Genomic DNA, 15,008 nt, shown 5'->3' on the forward strand with positions numbered 1-15,008 from the left:
TACCTTGCAGAGGCTTGGCGGCCCGCTGGAAGAAGTTCTGCTCGTTGAACAAGCGCCCATCCTTGGCATCCTGGTGGGGGACAGGAAGACTGGGAGGCTGTCACCTTGAACTCTCTTAGACAAGGACACCCAATCCACACTGGCCATTTGTCACCCCAGGGTAGTGCCAGTGACGACCAAGTTCCTTAAGTCCCCAAATCAGAACCAAATTCCTAGGGTGCTGCATGTGAACACATACCAGTGACTGCGAGCCACCTCCCAGCACCCAGGTTCCTTTTCTTTCTTTTATGATAGAATCCACTAAGTTTTCCCCAGAATGTGGCCTTCAGCTAAAAACTACATTTCCTAGCGTCCTTTGCAGTAAGGAATGACATGACTAAGTCTTGGCCAAGGGGGCTGTGAGGAGAAGAAATCTGGGCCACTTCCAGGTTATGCCCTTAAAAGGCTGGGACAGGGTTTCCCTTTTTTCTCCTGTTCCAGTTGGCCAGAACACAGAGGTAGCAGTGGGAGGTGACGCAGCATCTCAGCCCAAGAGATGGAGGTTATGAGTTGAAGATGTTGGAGCAACAGGAGAGAAGGAAAGCGGGTCCTTTGTTAACAAAACCATCATATCAGCTCTGGACCACGGCCCTAGACTTTTAAGTGAAAAGCAACAAAATATTATCTTGCTTAAGCCATTGTTAACATTGGATCTTTTTAAAAATCACAGTCAAACCAAATATTTTAATTAAACACAACGAGTACAGCTAGGTTCTTAAAAGTGCAGGTCAAACAGAGCTAGGTTCAAATCCCAGTGCTGTCATTCATTCATTCTTTCTACAGAGCCTCCACTAGGTGCTGAGTATCGTCTGGGCATTGTGGATATAGCAGTGAACAGAGAAACACGCACACTGGTGTCCTTGCGCAAGTGAGTCTCTATTTCCTCATCTGTTAAATGGGAACACGGCAGCCACCCTGTAGGCTTCACGGTGCTTGTGCAACTCTCAGCCCAGGGTCTGTCACACAGGCTCTCCGTCAGCAGGTGCTACTAGTCATTAGTGAGCCTGGCTCCCAGCCCCTGCCTACCCTCCTCTTGCCCTGGAGTCCTCTGTGACGCAAGTGAATCCGCAGTGAGCTCTGGGTAACTGTGAGCTGATGTGAGCACAGCCTCTTGGGCCCTGATCAATCCACAGGGCACATTCGTGCCTATGTCCCACTCCCCCACCAGGGTAGCGCCTTAAGGGCAGGAATCGGGTCGGACCATCTCTGCAGATGTCCCAGTGCCCAGTTCACAGGAAGCTGCGGGAAAGGTTTGGTGAACAAATGAATAAATAAGTGGATGAGCACACCGGGCACTAAGCACTTGCCCTTTCAAAAACATCAGAACAGAACTGCCTGCCCCAGGATGGAGAGGCTCTCAATGTCCTCTGGTCGGCCCTGTGCCCCATGCTCCCTGCCTGGCAGCACGTCCCTCTACTTGATGGGACTGTGACATGGTGTCTCCCAGACACCAGACTGGGAGCTCTTCCAGGACTGGGCCTGGGGCGGGCTGACAGCCCAGTGTCACCCAGCTCTGAGCCTAAGGAAATGCTGACTGGGTCACATGGATGAGCAGAGAACTTCATTTCTGCTTTCCTGGAGAGGATGGTAGTAAAAATAGTAATAACAACAGGAACAGGCAGACTGGTGGGGTGCTTACTGTACCAGGCCTCAAATGAACCTTTCTGAAAAGAGTGAATTGGGACATGGTGGCTACCGTTGAGAGGATTCGACAAAGCAGTGCTCGTGAATGGCTTAGCCTGGGCTGGGCACGTGACTGGCTCTTGACAGCAGGTGCTACCTGTCATCAGTGAGCCTGGCCCCGGAGCCTGCACTCTGATCCACACACACGGCCTCTGTCTAGGCCTGAGAGAGGGCGCCCGACCCGGCTGTCCTGGGTTTTCTGGGGCATGAGACAATTTGGATAAATGAAAGGAAGAGAATAAAAGTCACCCACAATCCCAGCACCCAGGGATGACGACGAGGCTGCGGACCACATGCGGAGGCAGGCAGTAGTGGGCAGGTGGCCACCCGATGGGGGTATTAGTGGCTCCATTCCACAGATGAGGAAACCGAGCTCTGAGAGGGGACGGGCTTGCCCACATCACACAGCCAGGAAGCACCGAGCCAGACTCGGCCAGATGCGACTGCTGCAGGTTTCAAACAGCCCTGCGTGATGGAGGACCGGGAGCCTGTCCCAGGGCCTCGCTGCTCCTTGCAGGCCAGACCGACCCTGGCCCCCAGGCCCAACTCTCCCACTTAGGAGGGACTCAGAAGTCAAGGGTGCGTTTGGCAAAGCCCCACACCCTTCTCTTGGCGCTGCCCCCACCCCTCAGGGCCACTTACCAATTTGAGCGAGAACTTTTGTTTCTGGGGATCTGAGCCACAGGCGAGGATGGAGGTGGGCTCAGCTGTGGAGGAATAGAACGAGCGGGCAAGGTTATGACCCCCAGGGAAGGCCAGAGTCATCGTCCTCAAACTTCCCAGCAACCGGGTTCTTCTCCCTCTTCTCGCTGTCAGTACCCAGCTGTGCAGGAAAGGCTACCACAGTGGCTGGACTGCTCTCCGGGTGAGGTCTGGGAACCGAGTTTCAGGGGGGCTCCCAAAATTCCCTGACTGATGAGAGGGGCTCACTGGGCCTGAACCATTTGTGCAAACGATGTGGTTTATGTTGAACACCTGCTTTTCTTCTGGGAGCCTGGGATTTGGATACCTGTTAGACAGAGGGGGCACTGAGCCTCTCTGATCAGCTTCCCTGGTGGACAATTCCCACAAATTGTCACAACTTGTGGCGGGGGAATTAAGAGCATCCTGTGCAGAGTAGCCTCATCCAACAGTGACCCATATCCAACGAAGGATCGAGGGGGACACAAAGGCTCAGCTGTCCTGACCCGATGTGGAGCCATGCTGAAGGGCCATTCTAGCTCCAGACTCCCGCAGGGTCAGCTGAGGTTGTCACTGGGCTGCATCATGGGCGCCCCTCTCTCTCTGCCCCACGTGCTTCCTTCCCCTCCCCACCTCCAGGCTCCTTATAAACACCCCGTGTGCTTGTCCCGGCCCAGAGCCTGCTTCTGGGAACCCGCCACACCTCCAGCGCTGTGCTAAGTGTGGGCCTTCCATGCATCCTCCTCATTTGACAGATGAGAAAATGAGAGACCTAAAGCTTAGAGACCTAAAGCCAAGAAATGCCAGGCCGACCTGGGTTCAAATTCCAGCTCCTCCGTCTCTAAGCTCCTCTGTGTGACTTTGGGTGAGGTGCTAAACATATCTCTGGGCCACCATTTCCACGTCTATAAAACAGGCGTAATGAAGCCGACCCTGAGATGGGCTGCAAGGATTCGACTGGCCAGTAGGAGTAATATAGCACCGGCTAAGCGTGCAGCCAGAGCTTGCATCCCCCTTAATGTGCACGCACGGCTCAATCAACCCACTCACAGCCCACAGCCCAGTGTAGAGCCTGGTGCATCCGGATTGCTCAACATGTGGCAGCTTTTTAAAATATCCCCATCAACACCAGGGCCCCACAGCTGGTAAGTGGCAGAGCGGACTTGAAGCCCCGTTAATTTGAAGCCCATGAACTGAACCATCATCGCCTGTCCACCCTGCTCATTCCTGTGTCCCTCCCTTAATCATCAAGGTTGGTATCACCTAAGATGCTGAGCTAAGGGATAAGGAAGTGACCAAGTCCCCTAGAAGCCATCCTTGCCCCTTAAGAAATTCCAGCTGGAACAGGGCTGGGACCCGGTTCTACACATTCAAGGCCAAGGATACTCTGAGCCCAGCAGAAGAGGGAAGAGTGTGCAGGGCACGGATCTCGGGGATAGAGGATGCTTTCTGGCTGTGGGAGGGGACTTGGGGGATCATCAAGGAGTGTCCTGGAGCTGGCTGGGACATTATGGCCAAGAGCCTGCTCCTCACAGGAACCTGGGTGTAATAAGAGTACCACACAGGGTTAGCATGAGGTCAGACGACAATGCGTACATGCCTGGCACTAGGAAGCAGGCAGGAAAAGCTGGTGACTTAAATACAGTTTTCTTGCACTGCTTTGCTGATTATAAAGAGTTTTTCTTTTCCACTTTTGTAACTGACCCCCCCACTAACAGCCTGGAGAGCTGGTTGGGCCATTTTCGTTGCAGAAGGAACCAAGGGAGGACAGACCAGAGCAAGGGCCCCAGCAGAGACCAGGACTTGAGACTCTATGATCTAGGGTGGCCCCTGCTTGCCACAACGACCCCTTCCACAATGTGGAAAATCTCTGTGTGCCAAGCATGGCAGGCAGGCAGGTGGGAGCCTCTGCTTGCCAAAGGAAGGGCAACATTGAACTCGCAGCAAGAATGCTCTTCTGGACCTATCCTAACCATAACAACAGAAAGCACATATACAGCACTTGCTATTCTCCCAGGCACCATTCTACTCATTTAACTCTCCCAGCAACAGCTGTGTGAGGTTGGTAGTGTTATGATCTCTCCTCTGAAGATGAGGAAACTGAGGCATAAAGGTCATAATGTCATGTGAACAAGGTCAGACAACTAGCTGCCAGCAAAGGCAGGAGACCTGCCCACACAATTAGGCTCCAGGGTCCCCCACATTTTCCTGCCTCCCTAATCCTCGCTGGAGACTCCAAGTGACTTCTCCTTTAATGGCTGCAAAGGAACCAGTGCTTCCAGCACCTAGACCGTGTACGCAGTGATTCTGGACTTCTGACCTCCGGGACTGTAAGAGAATATATATGTGTGTTGTGTTAAACCACAAAGTTGGTGGTAAATTGTCAAAGCTGCCCTAGGAAATGAACACAAGCCTCCATCCACAAGGGCCTGGACTTGAACCTGAGCTCCTTTTCATGGGGCAACTTTCTCAAGCACACCACAGTGAGCAGCTGCAGGGATTTATGCGACTGACAATGGATGACGGTTCTCCCATCCTGCTCCAGGGAGGCCAGAAGTATGACATTATAATTCAGTATTTGACAGATAACAGTTAACAGATGTAAAGTGCTTAGAACTTGGCAGGGCACAGAATGGGATAAAAGTGTCCACTGCTATAGTAACAATAAAGATTCTGCTGCTGTTTCTATTTTATTGTTACTGTTTTAAACTATAGGACACAATAGGCCACTATCTCCTCTCAACTGGTACAAACTGGCAGAGGATATGGGCGATTTGCCCTACGGTAATGTCGCCCTACTGCGCAGCCTCCCCAAGTGCGAGCAGGGCCTGCAGGGCCTTCACCAGCCCTGCTGTGTCTGCCCCGGCACCAGGGCCTGGCATGCAGCAGCTGCTGCTTAAGGATCCGCTGAAGGAATGAGTGACTCAGGCAGGCTGGGTGCCAGGAAGGGGTTATTTTTATTTATTTATTTTTTTAAAACAGAGTCTCACTCTGTTGCAGGGGCTAGAGTGCCGTGGCATCAGCCTAGCTCACAGCAACCTCAAACTCCTGGGCTCAAGCGATCCTCCTGCCTCAGCCTCTTGAGTAGCTGCGACTACAGGCATGCGCCACCATACCTGGCTAATTTTTTCTATTTTTCATTGTCTGGCTAATTTCTTTCTATTTTTAGTAGAGACAGGGTTTCACTCTTGCTCAGGCTGGTCTGAAACTCCTGAGCTTAAGCGATCTTCCCACCTTGGCCTCCCAGAGTACTAGGGTTATAGGCGTGAGCCACCACGCCCAGCTGGGGTTTGTTATTTTTATCAAACAACCTAAAATTGGTCCCTTCCTGTACTTCCCACTGTGGTTTCCAGTGAGGACAGTGTGGTTTCTTCCTTTCAGGTGCTTCTGGCCCTGCACGTCTTCTTTCTCTCTCTTCCTTCCCTGCCCTCTTCCTCTCTCCCCACCCCTGCTCTCTCTCCTCCATCCCTCTTCCTCTTGTTCTTCCCTCTATCCTCTGCCTACCATTCCTTCTCACTCTCATTTCTTCTCCCTCTCTCCCTTTCTTAGGAAAATCCAGACTGCCTGGATTCAAATCCCAGCTCTGCCACTTGCAGGCTGTGTGCCCTTCGGCAAGTGGCTTCCCCTCTCTGTGCCCCAGTTGTAAGATGGGTACTAAGGGTGCCTCTCTCACAACATAACTGGGGGCATCATGTGGATTATGACATGGAGAACTCCAAACATGCCCGCATGGAGTGAGTGCTCCCTAAGCGTTAGCTCACACCCCTCTCTTGTCACGTTCCTCCATGCTCTCTTCTGTCTCCCTGACTTTTCCCTGTCGCACTCTTCTGTCCCTCCATGATTAACACTGCCTATCTTGGCCTGGGAAGGTCCCTTTACAGTTTTCCAAATGCTTTGCCTCCATCCTGTCATCATCTGGCACCAACAGCCTTAGGAGACAGGCGCATGGGGCATCATCTCTTACTTTTCCAGTGGGGTACATCGAGGCACAGAGTGCTTGAGCTGCTTGCCTGGGCTCACAGCATGTCGGAGCCAAGCCAGGACTCAGCTAGGGCTGTCCCAAACATGCTGCCTTGCCCCTCCCCAGAGTCGAAGGCAGAGACAGCCAACGGGAGGCTCAAAACAGCCTCATGCCCATCCGGCCAGCCAGCACATCGAAATGAAAGGTTTCCTATCAAAACCTAGGTTTCTGGTTTTCCCTAAAACTTGAAAGATCTCTGGAGCCCAAAGCCTGGCTAGTTATTAATATCTCTGGAATCCATTTTCCTCATCTATAAAATGGGGATAATGGAAATACTGATGTCCTAAGGCTCTTGTGAGAATTCCACGAGTTAAGAAGAATAAAGCAGGCTGGGCGCGGTGGCTCAGGCCTGTAATCCTAGCACTCTGGGAGGCTGAGGTGGGAGGATCGCTCAAGGTCAGGAGTTCAAAACCACCCTGAGAAAGAACAAGACCCCATCTCTACTAAAAATAGAAAGAAATTAATCGGCCAACTAAAAAGTATATATAGAAAAAATTAGCCCAGCATGGTGGTGCATGCCCGTAGTCCCAGCTACTTGGGAAGCTGAGGCAGGAGGATAGCTTGAGTCCAGGAGTTTGAAGTTGCAGTGAGCTAGGCTGAAGCCACGGCACTCTAGCCCAGGCAACAGAGTGAGACTCTGTCTCAAAAAAAAAAAAAAAAAAAGAAGAAGAATGCAAACATAGGTGCATCTAAAAACTTATACACAAATATTCACACAGCATTATCTATAATAGCCCAACACTCCAATGCCTGTCAACTGATGAATGGATAAGCCACATGTGGTCTACGCACACAATGGAATATTGTTCAGCTATAAGGAGTGAAGAACTGACACATGCTACAACATGGATGGACCCTGAACACGTGACACTGAGAGAAGCTAGACACAAAAGACTACATACTGTATGATTCTGTTATATGAAATGCCAAAATAGGCATATCTACAGAGACAGAAAGGACATTAGTGGTTGCTGGTGGGTGGGAGGACAGGGACATGCCAAGTGACTGTTTAAAGGTATTAAGTTTTTCTCTGGAGTGATGGAAATGTTTTGGAATTAGATAGTAGCAATGGTTGCACAACACTGTGAATATACCAAGCACCACTCAATTTTACTCTTTAAAAGAGTAAATTTTATGTTTATGAATTTTATCTCAATTAAAAAAGTGCAAAAAACCGCATATAAAGTGCTTGGAACAGGTCCTGGCCTTGCATAAACACTCAATAAACATTAGGTATTATTAATACTAATACCACAGTTGTTTTTTCCCTCATTGTAATAAAGAATCTGACTCCATCGTTTGAGGTTTCACTATTCACAGTTTTTAAGCCTCACCCCTGCCCCTCCCCAGCCATCCCATCTGGGCATGCTGGTAAGAAAGCCTTTGGAGCTGGCGGGAGACTCAAATCACCCCAGTCCCATCCCAGCCACGTGAACCACCCAGGGCAGCCTCCTCCCCTCGCTCTCTCAAGGCATTTCCCACCCACGTGGCCGGCCTGCTCTGCTCTCTGCAGAGACCACAGCTATGTAAGGAATAAACCTCTCATGTCCTCTTGGTGTGGAACATCATTCGTTTTGACATCTGAACCAAATTTTGGGTGAGGGTCCATCCTGTCTCTGTAGGCTGACACTTGGCCACGTCCTGATCACTTGGCCACTGGGCCCGCACCCCACGTGACAGCAGGTGGCGGTGAGGAGGAGCACACCTGCGCAGGGTGCGTGCTTTCCCACTGGCTGCAGTCCTGCCACTCCCATCTGCCATCCTCCAGCCTCCTGCGTTCATTTCCACTACTTGCCAGGCCCCTGTACGCAGGGAGGTTTACAGTCCTGGGTCTAAGGGAAGGCTGCCTAGAGGCAGGTCTGCAGCTGGGGACGTGGCTTCCGTTCCCATTCTCAGAAAGGGGTCCCTCTCCCCGTCCTGGTGCTGCAACGGCCCAGTCCAGCCCAGCACCCGCCCATCTGTGGGCAGGCTGTACCTTCATAGAGAATGCCCTGGTCGTCCCTGCTCTGGAGGGATCCCAGCTTCCACTGCCGCCCGCTCTTGTCTGTCAGCACCATTTCTGTGGGCAAAGCCTCAAGTGAGGTGGTCACCCGGCTCCGCTTGAGTGTCTGAGGGCTTCGGTTGGTCGGCTGCGGGCTGTACCTGGGCTGTACCGGGCTGTACCTGGGCGTTGGGGGCCTGCTGAAGGAAGCTGTAGGAAGATGGTCAGAATAAAGAAAAAGTGGCATCCCAGAAAGAAAAGCTGGATGGAGAATGAACAACATTACGAATAACATTCGTAATACTGTTCCTTTGTTCATTCAACAAACACTTCCTGGGAACTTTTATGAGGTCAGGTCCTATATGTGATGATGCTGGAGAGCCAGACATGAGTCAGTCCTGGTCCCTTCTCTTGGAAGCCACTAATTTGGTGGGAAAGTCTGACCTAAACACCATCAGTCAGAACTGAGTCTGAGACGGGGCAGTACCAAGAGATAAAAGGACCAGAAGAGAAAAACATTGACTTTGCCTAGAGAAGTCAGGGAGGCTTCCTGGAGGGCACATTAGCACTGGGTCTTATTGGATGAGCAGAAGTTTGCCAGGGGAAAAGGACATTTACCCAAAAATAGGACTTGGCCCTGTGCTGAGATTCAAGAGGGACCAGAAGTTTTTAGACGGAAGCCTTGCTCTCGATGGGCTCCTAGACTGGCAAGAGAGTGGGGTGGGTGTGGCAGGAGACAGACTTGGACGCAGGAAAAGATGACATCCCCCACCTCGTTCCTCCTACCCTCCATCCCCGCAAGACACATAATGGCAACAGGACTCTGGGGCTGGAGAAAGGGGAGGCCCCTCAGGCTGTGACTTCATATCTAGGGGCCCAGTAGGCAGGAGATAAGCACACAGTCCTCCAGCTCCAGTGTCCTGGGCACTGGTTTGGACCCTGTCCACAAAGGACTCTCAGTCCAGAAAGTGAGGCCAAAAGGGACACAGAACCCAGTGACACATGTGCTCAAATGAAGGCAGCAGCACTGGGCATGCTGGATGACGAGGTTGGAGAGAGGCCTTGGCAGGGAGGAGGCCTTGACGTGAGCCTACAACATTCAGGAAAGGCTTCTCAGAGATTAGACCCTCTGAGTGCTGGGAAAGGGGCAGCACACCAGGCTAAGGAGGGGGGTGGGAGTGCCCTAGGCGAAGGGAACAGACTTCACAAAGACCAGAGCCTAAAAATCTCCAAAAGTGAGTTTTCTGTGCATAGAGTTGAGGTGAGAGCTAAAGCAGGAACCAGACCATACAGACGCCAGGCTGAAGAGCCTGCACTGTGGGTGACAGAAGCAACAGGGGCTGTGAGCAGGGAGGGGCCAGGGCAGCTCCAGGTGTAGAAAGACCTCTCGGGGGCCATTTAGAGATGGGCTGGAGGGAGAGACTGGGAGCCGGGGATGATGGTCCAGGCAGGGGTGGATGAGGTATGAGTGGGGGGCTGTGGCAGCTCTGTCCCAAACTTTGTCAGGTGACCCGCCTTTGCTCCATCTACAGTCAGGCCAGAATGACCCTAACTCTTACCTTTGGATCTCTCAGAAGGACTTGAGGTATCTTCAGACCCAGAACTGTCACCATCTGGGAAGAGGGATAATTGGGGAGCAGTGACAGTGCTAGACCATTTCACTCTCTTGGGAGAAATTTCAGAACTGGAGGAGTTCAGCTGTCTTCTGGTGCCTGGAGAAAGGCAGATCAAATGCAGACTGGAGTTACAATGGCCCTTTCCAGGCACCATTAAACCAGAAACCCTGAGGTCATATTCAGCTACACACTTCCCTTTGACCTTCACAGCCATTCTTGCTTCTTTGATCACCTAAATATCTAAGCAAACTGCTCCTTTCTTTTAGGTATTCTTTCTTTCATAGGTCTTGGCTTCTCTTAAATGTTCCATCACTTTGCGCTCTCTTTTGGGTACTTTCTTCAAATCTGTCTTCCAGTTCACTAATTCTCCCCTTAGCTATGTCTAGTCTGCTATTTAAACCATCCATGGCTTTTTTCCCCCCTAGAGACAGGATCTTACTCTGTTGACTAGGCTGGAGTACACTGGCCTGATCATAGCTCACTGCAGCTCTAAACTTCTAAGCTCAAGCGATCCTCCTGCCTCAGCTCATTGAGTAGTTGGAACTACAGGCATGCACCACCATGCCTGGCTAATTTTTCTTATTTTTTGTAGATATAGCGTCTCACTATATTGCCCAAGCTGGTCTCAAACTCCTATCCTCAAGCGATCCTCCTGGCTCAGCCTCCCAAAGTGCTGGGATTACAGGCATGCTCAGCCTATCTGCTGAGTTTCCAATTGCAAAGATGATATATATATTCTTATCATTAAAGGTTTTATTTGGTTCTTCCTCTAATCTCCCTGGTCAATTCTAACTCTTTTTTTTTTTTTTTTTTTTTTTGAGACAGAGTCTCACTTTGTTGTCCAGGCTAGAGTGAGTGCCGTGGTGTCAGCCTAGCTCACAGCAACCTCAAACTCCTGGGCTCGAGTGATCCTTCTGCCTCAGCCTCCCGAGTAGCTGGGACTACAGGCATGTGCCACTATGCCCGGCTAATTTTATATATATATATATATATATATCAGTTGACCAATTAATTTCTTTCTGTTTATAGTAGAGACGGGGTCTCGCTCTTGCTCAGGCTGGTTTTGAACTCCTGACCTTGAGCAATCCGCCCGCCTCGGCCTCCCAAGAGCTAGGATTACAGGGGTGAGCCACAGCGCCCGGCCTTAATTCTAACTCTTATTCTTCCACTATACTTTAAATTTATTCTTTTCTTTCTTTCTTTCTTTTTTTTTTTTTGAGACAGAGTCTCGCTTTGTTGCCCAGGCTAGAGTGAGTGCCGTGGTGTCAGCCTAGCTCACAGCAACCTCAAACTCCTGGGCTTAAGTGATCCTCCTGCCTCAGCCTCCCGAGTAGCTGGGACTACAGGCATGTGCCACCATGCCCGGCTAATTTTTTCTATATATATTAGTTGGCCAATTAATTTCTTTCTATTTAGAGTAGAGACGGAGGTCTCGCTCTTGCTCAGGCTGGTTTCGAACTCCTGACCTAGAGCAATCCGCCCGCCTTGGCCTCCCAGAGTGCTAGGATTACAGGCGTGAGCCACCTCGCCTGGCCTTTTTATTTCTTTAAACATATTAAATTTACATTGTAAATATTTTCATCTGTTCATTCTAAGGTCTGCAGTCTTTGCAGTTCTGATTCTGTAGTTTGTTGTTTCTGTTGACTCTCATGATGGCTTATTTCCCGGTGTCTTTTTAAGTCAACGAAGACTGGGACTCACGTTACTGGGATGTGAGAATTCTCTGAGCTCTGTCTTTATAGGGTGTTTTCCAAGAGAAAATTTGTTTATGTGGGATGGGGGATGGTACCCATATCTCACCACTTTAAATTAAAAGTTCAACTTGTATTTTTGGGAGGCCACACAGATCAGTATGAATTCTGGTCCCAACTGGTGAGAATGTGAGTGCTTGGTTAGGAATATTCAGAAAAGACATTCTTCCTTTTTTCACCCACCACCAAGGCTGAGACCAACAAATGTCTCCACCAATTTTCTCTGTGGAACAATTGTTTTATTCTCATTTACCCACAGAGGCATCCCAGATTTAAGAGGTGGGATTCCAATCTCACCTCCTGCACTGCTCAGGCCCTAAGCTTTGCCTCCTGTACCCCAATGAAAACCAGGCCACTTCAGGTCACCATCAAATAGCCCCAGGACAGATAACACCTACAATACTTGCTTAGCCCTGTGGATCTTTTTTATTGTGGATTTTTTTTACTGTTCTTCACTTCCATGGAATTCCCTTACTTTCCTACCATCCAGCCCTATATTAAAAAGGACATTGTTTATATTTTATTCAACACATTTGGGTGTGCCAAGCCAAGTGTGAAGGCTCAGAGAGCCATGTGTGCTGAGGTACTGGGGAAGAGTGGGGAGGCCAGTGCAGCTAGAACAGCATGAGCAACAGGAGGGGGATTAGGAGGTGAGGTGCGAGAGGAAATGGGTACCCAATCATGTGAGGCTTCACATGGGGTGTGAGCAGAGGAATGACAGGTTCTGACTCCATATTAGCAGGATCCCCTCCACTGCCACATGAAGAAGACTACAACAATACAGGCCAGAGGAGAGGGTGGGATGGAGTGGGGAGGTGGGAGGGGAGCTGGAAGGAAGTGGTCTGATACTGCATTGATTTTATAAGGACAGCCAATGAAATGTGCTGAAGGGCTGGATGTACATGAGGTGGGAGAGAAAGAGGACTCAAGGATGACTGCAAGGTTCTGGCCTGAGAAACTGGATAAATGGAGTTTCTGTTTACTTTGATGGGGAAGTCCATGGAAGGAGGCAGATGGAGGCAACAGTAATACCAATAGCTCAGTTCTGGGCACGTTCAGATTGAGATGCATATGGGACATCTATCAGGTTGAACATCCCAAATCTGAAACTCCAGAGTGTTGAGTGGCAACATGACACTCACAGGAAATGCTCACTGGAGCATTCCAGATGTTGAATTTTTGGATTTGGGATGCTCAATCAGTAAGAATAATGTGGTCCCAAGCATTTCGGATAAGGGATACTCAACCTGCAGAAGTCAAGCAGGCAGCTTGCTATACATAAATCTCCTCCAAGCAGGGGGCAAGTCCATGCTGGAGATAGGAATACATGAGTTGTCAACATATACACAGTGTTTAAAGCCATGAGACCAATATGATGCCGAGGGACTGAAAGTAGATAGAGCAGTCCAGGCCTAAACCCTGGGCTTCTCCAGTATAAGAAAGGGTCAGACAGGTAACAAAGGTGTCCTCACATACATATGTGTGTACTTCACCCCTACTGCAGGGATAAGCTCAGGGATAAGTTCTTACCTCGCAAGGATGACACACGTGGCTTGACAAAGGTCTGGGACCCTGCGCCCTCCTCTGTAGGTAAAAGTTTTCCACAGTAGGGGCAGAATTTGAATGTTGCTTCAATACTTTTGCCACAGTCTGGACAGAAGGAGATCATGCTATAAAACAGAATTGGGGGTGAGGAGGACAGGAAGCTGAAAGAAAAACTTAACCCACTACCTGTGAATAGTCATCTGAGTTCTCCACAGTGATGAGGTTGCAAAGGGAAGAAAAATGATCACACCCTGAATATACTCCCTAAAGTATATTCCACTTCTAATGGGTACTTCAGAGGTCCTGTCCAGTGCATCGAGCCTCTAGCCCATTCTAATAGCCCAAGGTAGACTCAAAGCAGAACAAATACAAAGTAAAACTCCGTGCCTTGAGGTCAGAGAAAACACTGTCAGAGAATTGCTCCAATCACAGGACAAGTGTCAAAGAGGCACAGTCAGTGTCTCTGATTGTTGTTTGTGATGCTCATTTTTTTTTTTTGAGACAGAGTCTCACTCTTTTGCCTGAGCTAAAGTACCGTGGCATCAGCCTAGCTCACAGCAACCTCAAACTCTTGGGCTCAAGCAATCATTCTGCCTCAGCCTCCCGAGTAGCTGGGACTACAGGCATGCACCACCATGCCTGGCTAATTTTTTTCTATACATTTTTAGTTGTCCATTTAATTTGTTTCCATTTTTAGTAAAGACAGGGTCTCACTCTTGCTCAGGCTGGTTTCAAACTCCTGACCTTGAGTGATCCGCCCGCCTCGGCCTCCCAGGTGCCAGGATTATAGGTGTGAGCCACCACACCCGGCCTCATTTCTTAAAACATATGATGGGAATGGGAGAGACAGTCAATGCTCCCCAAATATCCATAAGCTCCCCTACACTTTCCAGCCTCCCTTGCAGCTAGGTTGGGGCACGTGACTAGATCTGGCCGATGGAGTGGGAGAAGTCATTTCCTGGCTGTGGCAGTTAAAGATCAGAGACCTCCTCTGTCTACCCCTTCATCTGCAGGGATGCCCTGGAGGCCACATCTGCCAGGTGATATAGCAACAAGATGAAAGAGGGCCTGGTCCACACTGGAACCTCATGATTGACAAATACATTTCTGTATTAGGCCATCAAAGATTTCAGGGTTTGTCACTGCAGCACAGCCTATCCTATCCTGACTAATTTAGTGGGACAATAGGTGTTCACGACATTATTCTCTATACTTTGTGTATCTCTGAAATATTTTCTAATACTTAAAAAAAATCCAAATCACACACAGACCTTATGACAAATGAGGATAGGGCAGCATTAGGCCAGTTAAGTGAAGAAGAGAAAATCAACAAGGATGACAGTGCAATAAACACCCCAAATGAATATCTTATAAATAGCAGCAACAAAAAAAAACATTTTATTTGTTCTTATATTCTAAGACTTAGTGTACAGTAGCATTTAAAAAGATAGAATAACAAAACAGAAGTTAAAATGAACACGTGCTCATGAATTTATTTTACCATGCAAGAAAAAGTTCTGATCAAACCCTTTTCCTTTATTCGCTGTGAAGATTGGCCTCTGTTGCAATTGCAAACAGTGGAGTCCTTAATTAACATCACAGGTTTGGTCCTAGGCTGCTGGATTTGAATTCCAGATCTGCTATGTGTTAGGCAAGTTGCTTAACTTCTCTGTGGCTCAGTCTGACCAGTG

At 49.4% G+C, this 15,008-nt stretch overlaps 1 protein-coding gene across 4 annotated transcripts in view; it reads right to left on the reverse strand.

Moving 5' to 3' along the window:
- The window catches only part of VRK3 (VRK serine/threonine kinase 3), a 40,738-nt gene that overhangs the window by 20,352 nt on the left and 5,378 nt on the right, over window positions 1-15,008 (reverse strand). For all 4 annotated transcript variants that reach the window (XM_012754159.3, XM_075993238.1, XM_012754161.2 and 1 more), the window contains 5 exons: window positions 13,303-13,442; window positions 9,965-10,117; window positions 8,400-8,615; window positions 2,365-2,429; window positions 4-70 (listed from right to left, as the gene is read on the reverse strand). In XM_012754159.3, coding sequence (XP_012609613.2) covers window positions 4-70; window positions 2,365-2,429; window positions 8,400-8,615; window positions 9,965-10,117; window positions 13,303-13,441 — 640 coding nt within the window. In that variant the 5' untranslated portion in view covers window position 13,442. The remainder of the gene's footprint in view (window positions 1-3; window positions 71-2,364; window positions 2,430-8,399; window positions 8,616-9,964; window positions 10,118-13,302; window positions 13,443-15,008) is intronic.

Source organism: Microcebus murinus, chromosome 16 (assembly GCF_040939455.1).
Source record: "Microcebus murinus isolate Inina chromosome 16, M.murinus_Inina_mat1.0, whole genome shotgun sequence".
NCBI classification, from domain to species: Eukaryota; Metazoa; Chordata; class Mammalia; order Primates; family Cheirogaleidae; genus Microcebus; species Microcebus murinus.